The sequence below is a fragment of the Pristiophorus japonicus genome, chromosome 1 (assembly GCF_044704955.1).
Source record: "Pristiophorus japonicus isolate sPriJap1 chromosome 1, sPriJap1.hap1, whole genome shotgun sequence".
NCBI lineage: Eukaryota > Metazoa > Chordata > Chondrichthyes > Pristiophoridae > Pristiophorus > Pristiophorus japonicus.
The window spans coordinates 103,794,025-103,812,988 of record NC_091977.1 but is presented as its reverse complement, the minus strand read 5'-3'; the positions used below and the strand labels follow the sequence as shown (position 1 = coordinate 103,812,988).

At 42.8% G+C, this 18,964-nt stretch overlaps 1 protein-coding gene across 7 annotated transcripts in view; it reads left to right on the top strand.

Annotated features, from left to right (window-relative positions):
• The window catches only part of dapk1 (death-associated protein kinase 1), a 280,231-nt gene extending 265,004 nt beyond the window's left edge, over positions 1-15,227 (top strand). For all 7 annotated transcript variants that reach the window (XM_070882090.1, XM_070882084.1, XM_070882078.1 and 4 more), the window contains one exon: positions 13,019-15,227. In XM_070882090.1, coding sequence (XP_070738191.1) covers positions 13,019-14,257 — 1,239 coding nt within the window. In that variant the 3' untranslated portion in view covers positions 14,258-15,227. The remainder of the gene's footprint in view (positions 1-13,018) is intronic.
• The last annotated feature ends 3,737 nt before the right edge of the window (positions 15,228-18,964 follow it).

Sequence of the window (18,964 nt, the reverse complement as noted above, 5' to 3'; positions counted from 1 at the left end):
ATACTGTTCCAATGAAGCTCAACGCAAACACGTGGAACAGCACCTCATCTTTCGTTTAGGCACTTTACAGCTTGCTGGACTCGACATCGAGTTCAACAATTTCAGACCATAATTTCTGCCCATATTTTGTTCCCTTGCCTCTTTTTTTACAAACCCCCCCGCCCCTTTTTTATTTTTATTTGTTTCACCGTTTCCGATGGCAGCTGATAATTATTCCGCCATTCACACCCCATCTAGACTCCTCTTTTGTTTCCTAACTTGTCCCATTACTATCTCAAGTCGGCCCATCATCCCTTTTGTGTCTCAAATCTCTCCTGTCTTCCACCCTATCACAGACCTTCCCTTTTGTTCTTTCCTCCCTTCCCCCTTTCAGTGCCCCTTGCAGTTGCTTAAGAATCTGTTACATTTCAAACTTTTGCCAGTTCTGATGAAGTGACGCTGATCTGAAACATTAACTCTGTTTCTCTCCACAGATGCTGCCTGTTCTGCTAAGATTTCCAGCATTTTCTGTTTTTATTTAAGATAAATGGGGAAGTGCACACAAGTGTTTCAGATCTCAAGTGCTGCTCTAAAACTTAAGTCTAAAACCCCATAGTTAATTTAAAACACTGGAAGGTATTGATTGGTCACTATTATTTATAAGACAACAACAACTTGTGTCTTTGTAGCATTTATAACATTGAAAAACGTCGCAAGGCACTTGACAGTAGCGTAATCAGACAAAAATTAACACCAAGCCCAAGAAGGGGATATTGGTATTGATGACTAAAGGATGGCTTTTAAGGTGGTTGTTGAAGGAGGTGAGGGAGAGGTAGCAAGACAACGAGAGCTAGGGAGGTAATTTCAGAGCACAGGTCCTAAATGGCTGAAACCACAGACGTCAATGAGTTGAAGGAACGCAGAGTTCTTGGAGGGTTGTAGGGCTGGAGAAGGTAACCGAGATTGGGAAGACTGAGACCATAATAGGATTGAAACAATAGGATGATATTTTTAAATTTGAGCTATTGGGAGTCTGAGAGTCAGTGTAGCACAGTTGAAAGGTAAATGGGAATTGATGCGGGATAGGATACTGACAGCAAAGTTTTGGATGAGCTGAAGTTTATGCAGGGTGGAGGATAGGAGCATGGGAATATTTGAGTCAGGAGGTGGCAAAGGCATGGATGAGTGTTTCAGCAGCAGATAGACTGAGGCAAGAGTGGCGATGGGAGATGTTACAGAAGTGGAAACAGGTGATCTTTGGAGAGCATATGGGGTCATAAACTCCACTCAAAGTCAAGTAGAATGCAACGGTTGCGAACAGAAAGCTTCAACATAAGACCGTACCTGCGGAGGTGTGTGGAATTGGTGGCGAGGGTATGAACATAGGAACCGGAGTAGGCCATTCAGCCCCTTTTCCATTCAATTAAATCATGGCTAATCTGTACCTCAACTCGATTTACCCGGCTTTGTTCCATATGCCTCGATACACTTGCCTAACAAAAATCTATCTCTTTCAATTGCCCAAGCATCCACAGCCAGGGGAACAAGTTGCAGATTTCCACTACCCTTTGTATGAAAAAGTAATTCCTGATTCACTCATAAATGGCCTAGCTCTAATTTTAATGTTGTACTTGCTAATTCTGGTTTCCCCCACCAATGGAAATAGTGTCTCAGTATCTACCCTATCGAATCCCTAAACCATTTTGAACACCTTAATTATATCTCCTCTCAATTTTTGAAACTCAGGAGAATATAACCAAGTTTATGCAACCTGTCCTCATATTTAAACCCTTTAAGCCTTGGTAGTATTCTGGTGAATCTGCACTGTACCGCTTCCAAGGCTGATGTATATTTCCTGAGGTGTGGTGTCCAAAACTGAATGCAGTACTCCACATTGGGGTCTGACCAAGACTCTATACAAATGAAGCATCATTTCCTCACTTTTGAATTCCAACCTTCTTGTGATATAGGTCAACATTCCATTAGCCTTTTTGATTGCTTTTTGTACCGACACGAATTTTGTGATTTCTGTACATGAACACCAAGATCCCTTTGTTGCTCCATAGCTCCTAGTCTCTCACCATTGAGAAAATATTTTGATTTATCTTTCTTGGATCCAAAGTGGATGACTCGTACTTCCCCACATTGAACTCCATCTGCCACAGCGTTGCCCACTCACTTAATCTGTCTGTATCTCTTTGTAACTTCCTTCCCCCATCCGCACAACTTATTGTGCCTCTTAACTTAGTGTCATCTGCAAACTTGGATGTACATCATCATCATAGGCAGTCCCTCGGAGTCGAGGAAGACCCAATTCCATTCTTAACATGAGTTCTTAGGTGGCTATACAGTCCACAGTCTCTGACAAGGTGGGACAGATAGTAGTTGAGGGAAGGGGTGGATGGGACTGGTTTGCCGCGCGCTCTTTCTGCTGCCTGCGCTTGATTTCTGCACGCTCTCAGCGACGAAACTTGAGGTGCTCAGCGCCCTCCTGGGTGCGCTTCCTCCACTTAGGGCGGTCTTTGGCCAAGGTCTCCCAGGTGTCAGTGGGGATGTTGCACTTTATCAGGGAGGTTTTGAGGGTGTCCTTGTAACGTTTTCACTGCCCACCTTTTGGCTCATTTGCTGTGGACGAGTTCCGAGTAGGACGCTTGCTTTGGGAGTCTCGTGTCTGGCATGTGAACTATGTGGCCTGCCCAGCGGAGCTGATCAAGTGTGGTCAGTGCTTCGATGCTGGGGATGTTGGCCTGGTCGAGGACGCTAATGTTAGTGTGTCTGTCCTCCCAGGAGATTTGTAGAACCTTGCGGAGACATCGCTGGTGGTATTTCTCTAGCGACTTGAGGTGTCTACTGTACATGGTCCATGTTTCTGAGCCATACAGGAGGGCAGGTATTACTACAGCCCTGTAGACCATGAGCTTGGTAGCAGTTTTGAGGGCTTGGTCTTCAAACACTCTTTTCCTGAAGTGGCCGAAGGCTGCACTGGCGCACTGGAGGCGGTGTTGGATCTCGTCGTCAATGCCTGCTCTTGTTGATAGGAGGCTACCGAGATATGGGAAGTGGTCCACATTGTCCAGGGCTGCGCCATGGATCTTGATGACTGGGGGACAGTGCTGTGCTGTAAGGACAGGCTGATGGAGGACCTTTGTCTTGCTGATGTTTAGCGTAAGGTCCATGCTTTCGCACGCCTCAGTAAATACGTCGACTACGTCCTGGAGTTCAGCCTTTGTATGTGCGCAGAAGCAGGCGTAGTCCGCGTACTGTAGCTCGACGACAGAAGTTGGGCTGGTCTGGAGAACAGGTTCCCACTGCTCCTGTAGTTTAGTTCCACTCCAGCGGGGAGCTTGTCGACTGTGAGGTGGAGCATGATGGTGAGGAAGATTGAGAAGAGGGTTCCTGTTTGACCCCGGTCCGGACATGGATTGGGTCTGTAATAGATCCGTTGATGAGGATCTATTGTCATCGCATATCATCGTGGAGCAGGCGGAGGATGGTGGCGAACTTTTGGGGGCATCCGAAACACAGGAGGACGCTCCATAGACCCTCGTGGTTGACAGTGTCAAAGACCTTTGTAAGGTCGAAGAAGGCCGTGTATAAGGGCTGGTGCTGTTCCCTGCATTTTCCCTGCAGCTGTTGCGCTGCAAAAATCATGTCCATTGTGCCCCGAAGGCTCTTTGTTCATCAAAGTCAGAAATAGTGAATAGTTTGTGGTGGAAGCCAAAGACAATGGCTTTGGTCTTCCCAATGTTTAACTGAAATAAATTGCAGCTCATCCAGTACTGAATATTGGACAAGCAGTCTGATAGCACAGGTAGTTCAGGTGGTAGAGCTGGGTGTTATCCACCGAACCTGACCCTATGTCTTCAGATGATGTTGCCATGGGGCAGCAAGTAGTTAAGGAAGAGGAGGGGGCCATAGCTAGATTCTTGGAGGACTCCAAAGGTAACACTGGGAGGGTGGGACGAGAAGCCATTGCTGTGTCTGCGATCAGATATGTAAGAATGGAGTCTAGTGAGGGTAGTTCCATTAAGCTGGACATTGGAGTAAAGGTTTTGGAGGAGGATAGTGTGGTTGACTATGTCAAAGGCTGGAGAAGGACGAGGAAGGGACAGTGCACTACAGTTACAAAGGATGTATTTTGTGACTGACTAGGGCAGTTTCAGTGCTGTGGCAATTATATAAGCTTGGTAAATAATGGCCCGTAAATTGTGGCCCCTATGGACATGTATGAGTTACACATGCGCCCGTAAGGACTGTGCAAGTTCTGGGTTTTCGTGCATAAAGCGCAGGCGTGAAAACACAGAACTGGAGATCTGACCAGAAACTTCTGGACAGATCCCCCACATCCCCAGGAAAAGGGCATCCGTGGGTGGAGAGTTGGGTTATTTGCCCAACTTCTGATGCCTGGCGTAAGGCCTGCTTTTACCAGCATAAGAGTTTTTTTTTAAACATAATTTTTTTCAATCATTTAAACATTAAAAACCTGTACAATAAGGTACGGTAATTTTTAGCCTCTTTAAAACATTTAAATTTATTTTTCAAAAAATTACATTTTTGTTTTAAATATTTAAATGGTATTTTATTTAATTTTTAAATGTGTAATTTTTTTAAATTTGATGTGCACATGTATCTTTGGGGTTATTTCCATTCATGCTTATGGGGATTCCTTGCATACGAATCCCCATAAGCATGAATGGGAATCCTCTTCTTTCATTAGTTAGGCCAGCCCACATGATCCGAGGGGCGCTTGTGAACCACCTGTGGGCCTTTACCCGCGGGTACCTGAAGAAGACCAGAACCGCCAATCTCTGTACCTCCCGGACCACCAGGTATATGGGCATTTTATTTGCGGATCGGAAGCATTTCCCGCCCCCCTCCCCCCGGGCCAGTATTTTCAAATAAAAATTCTGACTCTGCAAAAAGTGGTTTAAACATTAGTTTTAGGAAACGCCTAGATTTCTTTGCAGTGTAGTAACTGGAAGGAACTTCCTCCTTTTCTGAATACACTGACTCATGCTGTGAAACACAGACACCAGCAGCCTTCAGTATCTTGCCCATTCTTCATGTGTACTGAGTATTGCTGTTGGATGACTGAGTGAATCCCTTCCCACACTCTGAGCAGGAGAACGGCTCTCCCCAGTGTGGGAGAGGCCGTTCTCCTGCTCTGAGTGTGGGAAGGGATTCACTCAGTCATCTTTTGACACACCAGCGAGTTCACACTGGGGGAAGGCCATTCACTTGCTCTGAGTGTGGGAAGGGATTCACTCAGTCATCCCACCTGCTGAGACACCAGCGAGTTCACAAGTGACTGCAGGGGTTGGAATCTGCTTTTATTGCTGCTGTTAATCACATAAAAGGAGTGGCATGGAGGCCTCGGGAGCAGCGTGGAGTCCCCAACCTGAGTGAGAACACCAGCGGCAGGTCGGGGCCATAAAAGGAGCAGCATGGAGGCATACTACTCCATGGAGCAGCGCGAGCTGGTGTAGGAGGGCGATGGCAGCGAAGAGAGACATCATCAAGGTCCAGGTCGGTGATTAGAGCAGGGACAGATACAGCAGGAGCGGTGAGAGACTGTGAGCGATGTGATCGGGGCCCACAGGAGGCGTGAGTTCAGGTCCAGGGGCCCAGGAGCAGCACGGGCCAACCCACACTAGGTCCGTGCAGCAGAGCTGGTCTCCAGTTGTCTTGGGTAATCCTTGCCACTTGACCAAGACCTAGCTCTGTCAAGTCCGTGTGGTGGCTAGTGTGCAAAAAAAAAATCCACACAAAGGCATCTTCCACCCTTGAGGATGTAGTTCGGGTACCTCATTGAAACACCTGTGAACTCATCCTTTTTAGGCGTGGAATCAAGTTATCCTCATTTTGAGGGACCGCCTATGACTGACTGACTAAGTATTGCTGTATGTGACTAGGAAGTATCACAACTGAGCCCGATCCTGACCACACACACGTTTCAAGCAGGAATCACTGGACAGTGAATGAATGACCAAGAGATCACCAGCTGGCTTGATGCTCATTGGATTTAGTCAGGGCAGCAGTCAGGGTATTGCAATTGACTTCAACATCTCTGGGAAGGAAAAACATTGGATAATATTAATTGCTATCAGCTGTGGCTCAGTGGGTAGCACTCTCAATGAGTCAGAAGGTTGTGGGTTCAAGTCCCGCTCCAGGGACTTGAGAACAAAAAATTCTAGGCTGACACTCCAGTGCAGTGCTGAAGGAGTGCTACACTAATGGAGATACCGTCTTTCGGATGACCCATGAACCGAGGCCCTGTCTGCTCTCTGAAGTGGATGTAAAGATCCCAGGACATTATTTCGAAGAAGAGCAGTGGAGTTATCCCCGGTGTCCTGGCCAATATTTATCCCTCAATCAACATAATAAAAAACAGATTATCTGGTCATTATCACATTGCTGTTTGTGGGAGCTTGCTTGTGTGCAATTTGGCTGCCGCGTTTCCTACATTATAACAGTGACTACACTTCAAAAAAAAGTATTTAATTGGCTGTAAAGCACTTTGAGATGTCCAGTGGTCGTTCTGACTTTCTAGTATCAAATGTCCTTTCTGAAAGGCTGTATATAGGTTTGCAACATTATTGACATCACTGCTCTTGTCCTGTAACAATGAATAAATCACACTTGTATTTAAGTGAGAATAATTTAATCATGATTTTCAATGAAGAGTTACACCTGAAACATTGCTATCTTTCTCTTTCTCTTGCTGATTAAACTGGTGTGCTTTTGAGAATTTTTTCAATCTCATAATTTAACCCCACTCTAACTTTATATCTTGTTACAATTTCATGTGCTCTGTTAGGCTGTGACACTTACCACACAGAATGAGGTTAGTGTGGAATGAACAAACCAACACAATGAATGGAAATCATGTGAATTGTGTACGGTGGAGCAGTTTATTACAACTAGTGAAGGGACTGACACCGAAAGCTGCTTTTCTCGGTTTAATAAATATGCTTGTGTGGTGTAATTAAGGAGAAACTGGATGGATTTTCTTGTGAGGAATGCGTGGAATAGGTAATGCCTTTATGCAAGACTGGGGAACATTGTTGTTAAACTCGAGGAAAACCACTTGCATTTCTCTTAGCAGTTATCATAAGGCTTTCAAAATAGTGGCACCATCCCCTGAAAAGTAATTGTATGTTACGGGAGTGATGGCCAAATCTGCGAGGCATATGCCAGCCCAAGATCCATGAAAGGGAGATTGGAGAATCGTCCAGGACATTTTTCTATGAAAAGCGGAGCAAGCGTGTCTGCTATAACAACCATCCTATTCAATGTCATCGGCATTATGTTATATATACTCGACATAAGGGTGAAAAAAGTGTCGACTGATGTATTTCACTTCAAGTTTAGGTGACAACCTGCAGCTAGCTCAGCAAATAGAATTGAATACAGCAACTTCATAACTAAATACATACATAGAAACAGGGATCATTGCATTTTAAGAAAGAAAGGAAAGAACTTGCATTTATATAGCAGCTGTTATGACCTCTGGATGTCCCAATATGCTTTACAGCCAATCAAGGACTTTTGTAATGTAGGGAAGTGCAGCAACCAATTTGCACACAGCACAGTCCCACACACACATAATATGTTTTTGCTGGTGTTGGTTGAGGGATAAATGTTGACCACAGTACAGTGAGAAATTCCCCGCTTTTCTTTGAAAATTTATGTTCAGTTGAGAGGGCAGATGGGACCCTCAGTTTAACATCTCATCTGAACGGCAGTACCTCTGACAGCGCAGCATCATCTCAGTACTGCATTGAAATGAAAGCCTAAATTATAGGATTACGTCTCTGGAGTGAGGTTTGAACCCAAGACCTTCTGATTCTGAGGCGAGAGGTCTACCCCTACCCCTACACCTCGGCTCAGTGGCAGCGCACTCTCTTCTGGAGTCAGAAGTTTGACTATGGAATTTAAATTACTCCCCTTTTTTTTCAGAATTCTATATTATAAAAAGAGGTTTATAGAGAGATTCATACTGATAAATGTGGCTTAGCTTAACTCAACACCTGTGAGGCCAAAGAAAACCTACACAAAATTTAATCTAATTTGGGGAATTTAAATGATTTGTTACAAAACGTCAGAATTTCATTTTTGCAGTTTATCATTAGAATCTCTGTGAGATGATTGCCTTTTAATCAAATTCATCTATGCATTGTGATTTGCATATATAATCTAATAATGTACTGCAAAAGCAACTCCCTATTTTGCAATGCTGATACAGGTTTGTAACAAAAGTCCTTGGTTATATATCTCTCTTCCTGTTGCGTGCTGTTAAATGGAAAAAAAATTAATTAAATGGTGTAGTTTGCAAGCTCGATCCAAAACATAAACCACAATACCGAGAACTATAGTTTCACTTCTTGCAGCTGTTCTGGATTGTCAGGTGTTTCACAAGGTACTCCAACAACAGCTTGCCACTGACTGAGGCTTTGAAGATTATTATAGTGTTAGGTTCCAAGTAGGGCAGCAACCCAATAATGTTTGGACCAGTGCATCAGTTTGCAGCCTGCCACATGTAACAATTGAAAACTGGCTACAAAAAACAGATTTTCAAGCACCAGATTAAAAATATTTGCACAAGTAAAAGTTGATCAATCCAGTACGACACATACAGACGTTTTGGTGGGGAGAAAAAAGTAAAATTTATAGGCAACATTGTAAATAGAAGCAAAATGTGAGGGTACTTATCTTGGCAACCTTCCAGGGACCAGCAAATTTATTTCCCATCTGCTCCCAACTTCAGTGTACAGGTGACATTTATTCTTTGTCACCTCCATCCATGCTATTGACTTCAATAAAAATTGGAGAGATATAAAATAACAACAGCTTGTATTTATATAGCTCCTTTTAATGTAGTAAAACGTCCCAAGGTGTTTCACTGGAATATTATGATACACAAAATTTGACACTGAGCCACATAAGAAATTAGGGCAGGTGACCAAAAGCTTGGTCAAAAAAGTAGGTTTTAAGGAGCGTCTTAAAGAAAGAAAGGTAGCGAGACGGAGCGGTTTAGACAGGGAATTCCAGAGCTTGGGGCCCAGTCAACACAAGGCACAGCCACCATTGGTTGAGCAATTATAATCAGGGATGCTCAAGAGGACAGAACTAGAGGACCGCAAAGATATCGTTGGGGGGGGGGGGGGGGGGTTGGGGGTTGGGGGTTGTGGGGCTGGAGGAGATTACAGAGATAGGGAGGGGTGAGGCCATGGAGGGATTTGAAAACAAGGATGTAAATTTTGAATTTTGAAATGGAGGCGTTGCAGGTCAGCGAGCACAGGTGAGCGGGACTTGGTGCCGAGTTAGGACACGGGCAGCAGAGTTTTGGATCAGTTCAAGTTTACGGAGGGTAGAATGTGGGACGTCAGTCAAGAGTGCATTGGAATAGTCAAGTCTAGAGGTAACAAAGGGATGGATAAGGGTTTCAGCAGGGGTTGAGCTGAGCCAAGGGCGGAGACAAACAATGTAACGGTGGTGGAAATAGGCGGCCTTCGTTATGCTGCAGATATATGGTCGGAAGCTAATTTCAGGGTCAAATATGACACCAAGGTTGCGAACAGTGTGGTTCAACCTCAGACATCTTTTGGTGAGGGCTGCAGTAAATAGCTAGGGAATGGAGTTTGTGGCGGGGACTGGAAAGAATGGCTTCGGTTTTCCCAATATTTAATTGGAGAAAATTTCTGCTCACCCAGTACTGGATGTCGGACAAACAGTCTGACAATTTAGCGATCATGGAGGAGTTGAGAGTCCATGATCAGATCAGCCACGATTTTATTGAATGGCGGAGCAGGCTCGAGGGGCCGTATGGCCTACTCTTGTTCCTATTTCTAATGTTCTTATGAGAGAAGTGGTAGTGAGGTAGAGCTGGGTGTCATCAACGTACATGTGGAAACTGATACTGTGTTTTCAGATGATGTCACTAAGGGGCAACATTTAAATGAAAAATATGAGGGGACCAAGGATAGATCTGACACATGTTTTCCCACTCATTTAGCCTGTCTATATCCCTTTGTGTCCTCCTCACAACTTGTTTTCCCACCCATCTTTATATCATCAGCAAACTTGGCTATATTACACTCGGTCCCTTCATCCAAGTCGTCAATATAGGTTGTAAATAGTTGAGGACCCAGCACCGATGCCTGTGGCACCTAACTAGGCACCGTTTTCCAACTAGAAAATGACCATTTATCCCAACCAACTCTTCTGTTTTCTGTTAGTTAGCCAATCCTTTTATGCTTATATATTATCCCCAACCCTGTGAGCTCTTATCTTGTGCAGTAACCTTTTATGTGGCACCTACCGAATGCCTTCTGGAAATCCAAATACACCACATCCACTGGTTTCCCCTTTTCCACCCTGCTCATTACATCCTCAAAGAACTCCAGCAAAATTGTCAAACATGATTTCCCTTTCATAAAAACTATGTTGACTCTGCTTGACTGTATTATGCTTTTCCAAATATCCTGCTACTGCTTCCTTAATAATGGACTCCAGCATTTTCCCAACGACAGACATTAAGCTAACTGTTTCCTGCTTTCTGTCTTCCTCCTTTATTAAATACGGGTGTTACATTTGCAGTTTTCCAATCTGCTGGGACCTCTCCAGAATCTAGAGAATTTTGGTAGATTACAATCAATGCATCCACTATCTCTGCAGCCACTTCTTTTAAGACCCTAGGGTGCAGGCCCTCAGGTCCAGGGGACTTCTCCATCTTTAGTCGCATTATTTTACCAGTACTTTTTATTTAGTGACAGTGTTTGTTCTAAGTTCCCCCTTCCCTATAGCCCCTTGATTATCTATTATTGGGATTTTTTAGTGTCTTGTACTGTGAAGACCAATGCAAAATATTTGTTCAAAATCTCTGCCATTTCCCTGTTCCCCATTATTAATTCCCCAGTTTCACCCTCTACAGGACCAATGTTTACTTTAACTACTCTCTTCCTTTTTATATACCTGTAGAAGCTCTTACTATCTGTTTTTATATTTCTCGTTAGTTTACTCTCATAATCCATCTTTTTATTATTTTTTTTAGTCGTCCTTTGCTGGTGTTTTTAAATTTCCCAATCCTCTGGCCTCCCACTAATCTTGGCTACATTGTATGCCCTTGTTTTCAACTTGATACCATCTTTTACTTCCTTAGTTAGCCACGGATGGTTCTCCCTTCTCTTATAGTGTTTCCTTCTCACTGGAATATTTTTTGTTGAGAGTTATGAAATATCTCAAATGTCTGCCACTGCTTATCAACCGTCTTGCACTTTAATCTATTTTCCCAGTCCACGTTAGCCAACTCTGCCTTTATACCTTTGTGTAATTGCCTTTATTTAAGATCAGGACACTGGTTTGAGACCCAACTTTCTTACTCTCCAACTGAATTTGAAGTTCAACCATGCTATGATCACACTTTCCTAGAGGATCCTTTACTTTGAGATCATTTATTAATCCTGTCTCATTACACAGTACCAAATCTAAGATAACCTGCACCCTGGTTGGTTCCACAACGTACTGTTCAAGGAAACCATCCCGAATACACTCTATGAACTCTTCCTCAAGGCTACCTTGGCCAATTTGATTTGTCCAATCAATATAAAGATTACAATCGCTCATGATTATTGTCTTTCTTTTGTTATCAGTCTCCATTATTTCTTGATTTATACTCTGTCCAAAGCAATGGCAGGCTTTCTCCATGTGTAAGTAGGTGGAACTTATTTTTTTTAAAGAATAAATTAGTTCAACTTTTGCTTCACTATTTCTCTCCTTTTCTCACTCCATCCTAAGCATGTTGACTCCTGCTTTGGATATGTTCCACAGGCATCTTTCACTATCTTAAATGAGATGTGTGAGCCTGGATAGGGAAAGTTGCTAGCCTATTGAGCTATGGAATGGGGGGGTTATCCCATCCTAACCTGATTATTTCCTTGCTGTCCACATATGTATCATTTTCCAGCAGGAATTATAACTAACTTTCTCCATCCTATCTAGTCCAGGGGAGCTGAGGACAATTATAATATCCTAGCTCAGTCAACATGGATCAGTAATAAAATCTGGGATCTTCTGGTCTATATGGCTGTTACATGCTGTGTTTACCAACTGAGTCACTGGGGGAGCTGAATTTAAACCATTTCTTCATTGCAAGTAGAATACTTGTGAGAAAGTTTAGAAAATGTAAAAAAAAAATTCATATTCTTAGTGTGTCAGCCATGGCTCAGTGGGTAGTACTCTTGCCTCTGACTCAGAAGGTTGTGGGTTCAAGTCCCACTCCAGAGACTTGAACACAAAAATCTAGGCTGACACACCAGTGCACTGCTAAGGAAGTGCTGCACTGTCGGAGGTGCTGTCTTTTGGATGAGATGTTAAACCGTCTGCTCTCTCAGGTTGATGTAAAAGATCCTATGGCACTATTTTGAAGACGAGCAATGGAGTTACCCACTGTGTCCTGGCCAATATTTATCCCTCAATCAATGTAACAACGGATTATATGGTTATCACATTGCTGTTTGTGGGAGTTTGCTGTGCACAAATTGGCTGCTGCATTCTCTACATTACAACATTGACTATACTTCAAAATGTTTCATTGACTGTAAAGCACTTTGGGATGTCCTGAGATTGTGAAAGGCGTTATATAAATGCAAGTCTTTTCTTTCACATTATTGGGACATCCCAAAGTACTTTGCAGCCAATTAATTACTTTTGAAGTGTAATCTGTATTGTGTAAGCAAAGTTAATAGTTAGGTACAATGTTCATAATGACTCCGATAAACCCATCTTGTCTAATACACTTTATATTGTGCATATTTCCAGTGGATTGATTCCATTGCGATATATGTTTGCTCTTTGGAAACAAATTTGCCAGCACAGGCTCGATGGGCTGAATGGCCTCCTTCTGTGCTGTAACCATTCTATGATTCTATGAACTGTAAATAAGTGTGAGGCCCAAATAATTATGATTTTCTTTATTCAAACTATGTTTAATTATTTCAAATCCACTAATGTTCTCCCCTCTATTATTTTTGCCTCACAGATTAATATTTTACAAAGTGAAACGATCCAAGACGTGGTGCTTCTGGATCCTCGGTGGCTGTGCACCAATGTACTGGGAAGACTTTTGTCCAATGAAAATCAAAAGGCTTTGCACCACTACAGAGGCCGCTACACAATAGATGACATCCTGCGCCTAGTATCGGAGAAGGATGTAGAGGAGTTGTTGCAAATTCTAGAGGCAATGGATATCTGTGCTCGGGACTTAACCAGTGGATCAATGGTAGATATTCCTGCTTTAATTAAAGTAGACAGTCTACACAGATCCTGGACTGATGAAGAGGATGAAATGCTGCTTTATGGAGGGGTCCGCTTTGTGCCTGTTGAACATCATACGCCATATCCTTGTGGTATTTTCCACAAAGTGCAGGTGAACCTCTGTAGATGGATACATCAGCAGAACTCTGAAGGAGAACTAGATATAAGGTTATGGACCAATGGATCAAAAATATCCAACAAAGGGACTGAAGTCTTGGTGTTGCTGGTCAACCATGGACAGGGTGTGGAGATACAAGTGAGAGGACCAGAAACCGAAAAAATAAGGTGTTGCATGTTTCTGGATTCCATTTGTAGCGTCATTGATAATCTAATGGCGACTACTTTGCCTGGACTCCTGACCGTCAAGTATTACTTGAGCCCACAGCAGCTTAGGGAGCACAGTGAACCAGTTATGGTTTACCAGCCTAGAGACTTCTTCAGAGCTCAAGCTCAGAAAGAGACTTCACTCACCAATACCATGGGTGGCTATAAGGAGAGTTTTAGCAGCATTTTATGCTTTGGTTGCCTTGATGTCTATTCCCAAGGAAACCTAGGAATGGACATCCCTGTATCAGAACTGAATCTTCTTGCAAGACGGAAACTTAGCCGCCTCTTGGACCCCCCAGATCCCATGGGTAAAGACTGGTGCCTTTTGGCTACAAACTTGGGACTTGTTGATCTTGTTGCAAAACTCAACACTCAGAATGGAACTTCAAACGATGGGAAACTTCCTACAAGTCCAACTTATGCTGTATTGACTGAGTGGGCAGCTTCACCAGAGAATTCTGTGGGACTTTTAATGTCAAAACTAAGAGGATTGGGTCGTCGGGATGCTGCCGACTTTCTTTTAAAGGCCTCGGCCATTTTCAAAGTTAACTTAGATTCCAATGGACATGAAACCTACATATCCAGTTGCAATGGAGGAACGTCTTATAATTCAATCAGCTCAGTAGTTTCAAGATAAAAAAAAAAGTAATGCAAAGCTGGTGAGAGGTGCAATTTTAACTGAATCATCACTTTATAAAATGTATTCATTGTGTACAGATTGTGATCAAAATAATTGTGTAACCTTCCTTTGACAAGGAGGCAATAGTGAAATTTACTGTTATACACTGAACTTTTTTTACTTCCACATGAACCACAATTCCTTGGTAGTTAAGTTTAAATGGGTTATCTACTCAACTGCATTCTGTTTTTAACAAAAAAAGCAGATAGCTGTGATCCTGGAATTGAAACAGATTTGTCACTTATGCAGATACACTTTACAAAATTGCCATATGCAAATTGTCCCATTTGTAAGAAATATCTTCATCTCTATGTGGTGTTTGTGGAAGTAAGTTCTGAAGAAGCTGTCTGCAGGAATGTGAATTTTTATAACAAGTTTTTCATCATCTCACCCATATACTCTTTTTTATTTTCTATAAACGTGGGAAAAAGGCGAACGTTTGTTTGCTATTGACAATATTAAATTTGTTATGTAATGTCAACCAAATGAGAGTGCCTTTTTCAGGAAAGGGTTTCCTGATGTAAGTAGACCAATATTTGTTAAAACTTTTACATAGGAATCTTCTACCTCCCCATTACTCTTCTCTGAGGAGCATGCATATCATTTACCATGTATGGCATTTGTACTTTCTTTTTGTATACATTTTTCAATTTTGGTTAACTTCTATTCATATTGATGTGGTTTATCCACCATGTAAAAGGGAACAAGGTTATGTGGTAGTTTCACGTGCATTGACAAGAAAATAGTGATGTACAGTGAAATTTAATGGTAGGAAATCTTTCCCTTTTTTGATCTATTTATATTTGCTGTTATGGGGGAGCATGTAATCTTAATGGGACAATACAGTATCTATACAGTTGCATTCTTACTAGCTTTTTAGTGTAGTATTATAACCTAAGTATTTTTAATAAACAATTTACTTATGAAATTGAGCTTTTTAAAAACCCAATTAATTTTGCATTATGAAGGTTATCTGTCAGTTTTTATGATCTAGAAATTCAATGGTGCCACACCCATTTTTTAGGCACAAAATGGACAGGGGGGCTCTTTTGCTTATCATAGACTGCCCAGCCTATCATTGAAGGTAGAAAAAGAGGCGTCCAAGGCTCGCACCTAAAACAGCCGTTGGTTCTTTTGTAAAGGACCCTAACACCTGTTTGAGGCCATCTATGCAAAATTGGGCTCCCCTCCCTCCCGATCACTTCCACCTCAGCAAGCGATGCTGCGACTCAAAAATTTAAAACATTTTCACCAGAGAACAGCCTCAGGACGCCCAACAGATGTCTGCAGGTCTCTGGTAAATGAAGCCCGAGGTTCAATATCGGATGGGCCTTGGGCCTATCCGTTCTGGTGCAGGGATTATTCCCTGCACCCAGTTCATGCCGGCCAATGTTTAGGCCGATATATCTGCACATAATTACCTATACATTTTTTAATTAAAAAAATGATTGTGCTGGAAATATACAGTGAGAAAGCAACAGGCTAAAGTCAATTAATTGGTGTGGATTTGTCATCAGAACTGGAGGATATGTGAGCTATTTAATGAAAATAAACAAAAAAGGGAGGAAGTGGGAGAAGAGAGATAATGGATTGAATCCCCAGAGCCCTGGTTCTATTTAAAAAGTTGGATGAGGTGAAACTCGTGCAAGATGTACAAGGATGATTTAGGGAGGCAATAAAAAGATAGTAAAAGAACAAGAGGCCATAAAACAATAACTACTGAGAAACTGCAAATAGTGGAAATTTCTGCCCAATCATATTGCAGCAAATTAGTATCAGCAACATATAGTAGCCATGACCCTTCACACCCAGATGCAGACATAAATGTTGTGAATTCTGCAGTGAATGGATTTGCATAATGCATGAGCAGGTTGGGCCTATACTCATTGGAGTTTAGAAGAATGAGAGGTGATCTTATTGAAATGTATAAGATTATGAGGGGTCTTGACAGGGTAGACACAAAGAGGATGTTTCCCCTCGTGGAGGAATCTAGAACTAGGGGGCATAGTTTCAGAATAAGGGGTCGCCCATTTAAAATGAAGATGAGGAGGAATTTCTTCTGAGGGTCGTGAATCTTTGGAATTCTCTACCCCAGAGAGCTGAGGAGGCTGGGTCATTGAATGTATTTAAGGTGGAAATAGACAGATTTTTGAATGATAAGGGAGTCGAGGGCTATGGGGTGTGGGCAGGGAAGTGGAGTTGAGGCCAAGATCAGATCAACCATGATCTTATTGAATGGCGGAGCAGGCTCGAGGGGCCAAATTGCCTACTCCTGCTCCTATTTCTTATGTTCTTACCAGAATAAGATGGGAGAGAGATTACCTGTACAAACTTGTAATTCCTGTTACACCACACTTTGATACACCTAGTTTTCTGCAAGGTTTAATCATAGAAGCCCAGGTCCATCTTTGCAATACCCTAACATCTCATGAATGGAAAACAAAGGTGTCGTACGCCATCTCTTGTAGTCCTGGCCCAAGTAATACAGCTGGGTTCTGCTCCCTTCTTGCTCTGGATGTGGTCTCCTCCTCCACTCTGCCCTACAGATCCTAGCATGAATGGAAACCTTACCCCAAAGGCCTGGCAGATATGCAACACACGGCAGCACTTGCGCCTACACCAGCCCTATCATCATCTAGTTGAGCCTATGTTGGAAAATTGAGATCCATGTTTCTCCGCGCCTCTCTTTCCCACCTCCAACCCCCCACCCCCCACCTCCAACCCCCAACTAAAGATTCCTTCTCTAAGTTTTGTGTGTATATTAATGTCTACATATACAAAAGCAAATTACTGCGGATGCTGGAATCTGAAATTAAAACAGAAAATGCTGGAAATCGCAGTGGGTCAGGCAGCATCTGTGGAAAGAGAAACAGAGTTAATGTTTCAGGTTGAAGACCCTTTGTCATATATATTATGTAACCCTAGAGTGATCATGAAGGTTGAAAATATCAATCATTTGAAGATGTTCTTCCTTAAAAGTGTGTTAAATTCTCTCTCATCTTTTCCTGAAGACATTAACACACTTTCTCAGATGGCTCCACAAGCAGCAGTGTTCCAGTACATTATCCAGATGGCCAGTGAGTTCAAACAGCGAGTGTATGCAGTTTATTCTACTCTGGGAAGCATCTCTGTGGTCAAGTGTCTGGAATGGGATTTGAATCCACACCCTTCTGACCCAAAGACCAGAGTGTCACCACTGAGCCGAGGCTGACAGTGACAAAGAACCACCAATGAGGAGTGGGTGAACAAAAGCTTGGTAAAGGAGTCGGGTTTTAAGGAGGATTATGGAGGTGGAGGGGTTTAGGAGGAAATTCCAGACTGAGATTTAGGCAACTGATAGCATACCTTCCAATGGGACAACGGTAGGGAGGAGGCACCCACTAATGGGACAAAGGTAAGGAGGATGCACAAGAGGCTGCAGGTACAGTTACAGCAAGTGCTGGGAGGGGGTTTGTAGGACTGGAAGACATTAGAGAGATGGGGATGGGTGAGGACATGCAGGAATTTAAACAAAAGGAGAACATTTAAAATGTTGCGGCTTGGGGGAACCAGTGAGGGTGCCGAGTGTGGAACCTAATGCAGGATAGGATAAGAGAAGCAGAGTTTTTGATAAACTGACATTTACAGAGGTGAAGGATGAGAGGCTGATCAGGAAAGCATTGGAGTATTCAAGTCTGGAGGTTATAGAGGCATATATGAGGATAGCAGATGAGCTGAGGTAGTGGTGGAGCGGACAATGTTATGGAAGTGGAAATTAGCAGGCTTTGTGATGGAGAGAATATGGGATTAGAAGCTCAGTTTGGGGTTCAACCAGTATCACAAACAAATGGTCTTGTCATTCTCATTCCTGCTTGTGGGACCTTGCTGTGCACAAATTGGCTGACATGTTTCCTACATTACAACAGTGACTGCACTTAAAAAGTACTTAATTGGTTGAAAAGCACTTTGGGATGTCATCATGTGGTGAAATTCTGACGCGATTGGACAAGTTAGATGCAGGAAGAATGTTCCCGATGTTGGGGAAGTCCAGGGGTCACAGTCTAAGGATAAGGGGTAAGCCATCTTGGACTGAGATGAGGAGAAACTTTTTCACCCAGAGAATTGTGAACCAGTGGAATTCTCTACCACAGAAAGTTGTTGAGTTCAGTTCATTGGATATATGATATATTCAAAAGGGAGTTGGATCTGGCCCTTACGGCTAAAGGGATCGGGGGTATGGAGAGAAGGCAGGAGTGGGGCACCGAAATCGCATGGTCAGCCATGATCATATTGAATGGGGGTGCAGGCTCGAAGGGACGAATGGCCTGCTCCTGCACCTATTTTCTATGTCTATGTTTCTATGAAAGGCGCTTTATAAATGCAAGTCCCTTTTTTTTTGTTTAGTGTCCATTTTTACGTACATCTATGAAGCATCCTGGGATGTTTCCTTACGTTAAAGAAGCTGTATAAATATAAGCTGTTGTTGGTTTAAGACAACTGATGAGTGCAGGCATGAGCCTTCAATAGGCAGACAACAAGTACCAGGAAGTCCTCAGGAGCAGGATAGTCATTAAATGTGAGTGCATTGTGCTCATCACAGATGGACATACTCCATACCCAAACCCACTAGTGATTCTACTGCTTGGAGGTGGAGAGGTATAGCAGCAGCTGCTTGTCTGTGTGTAA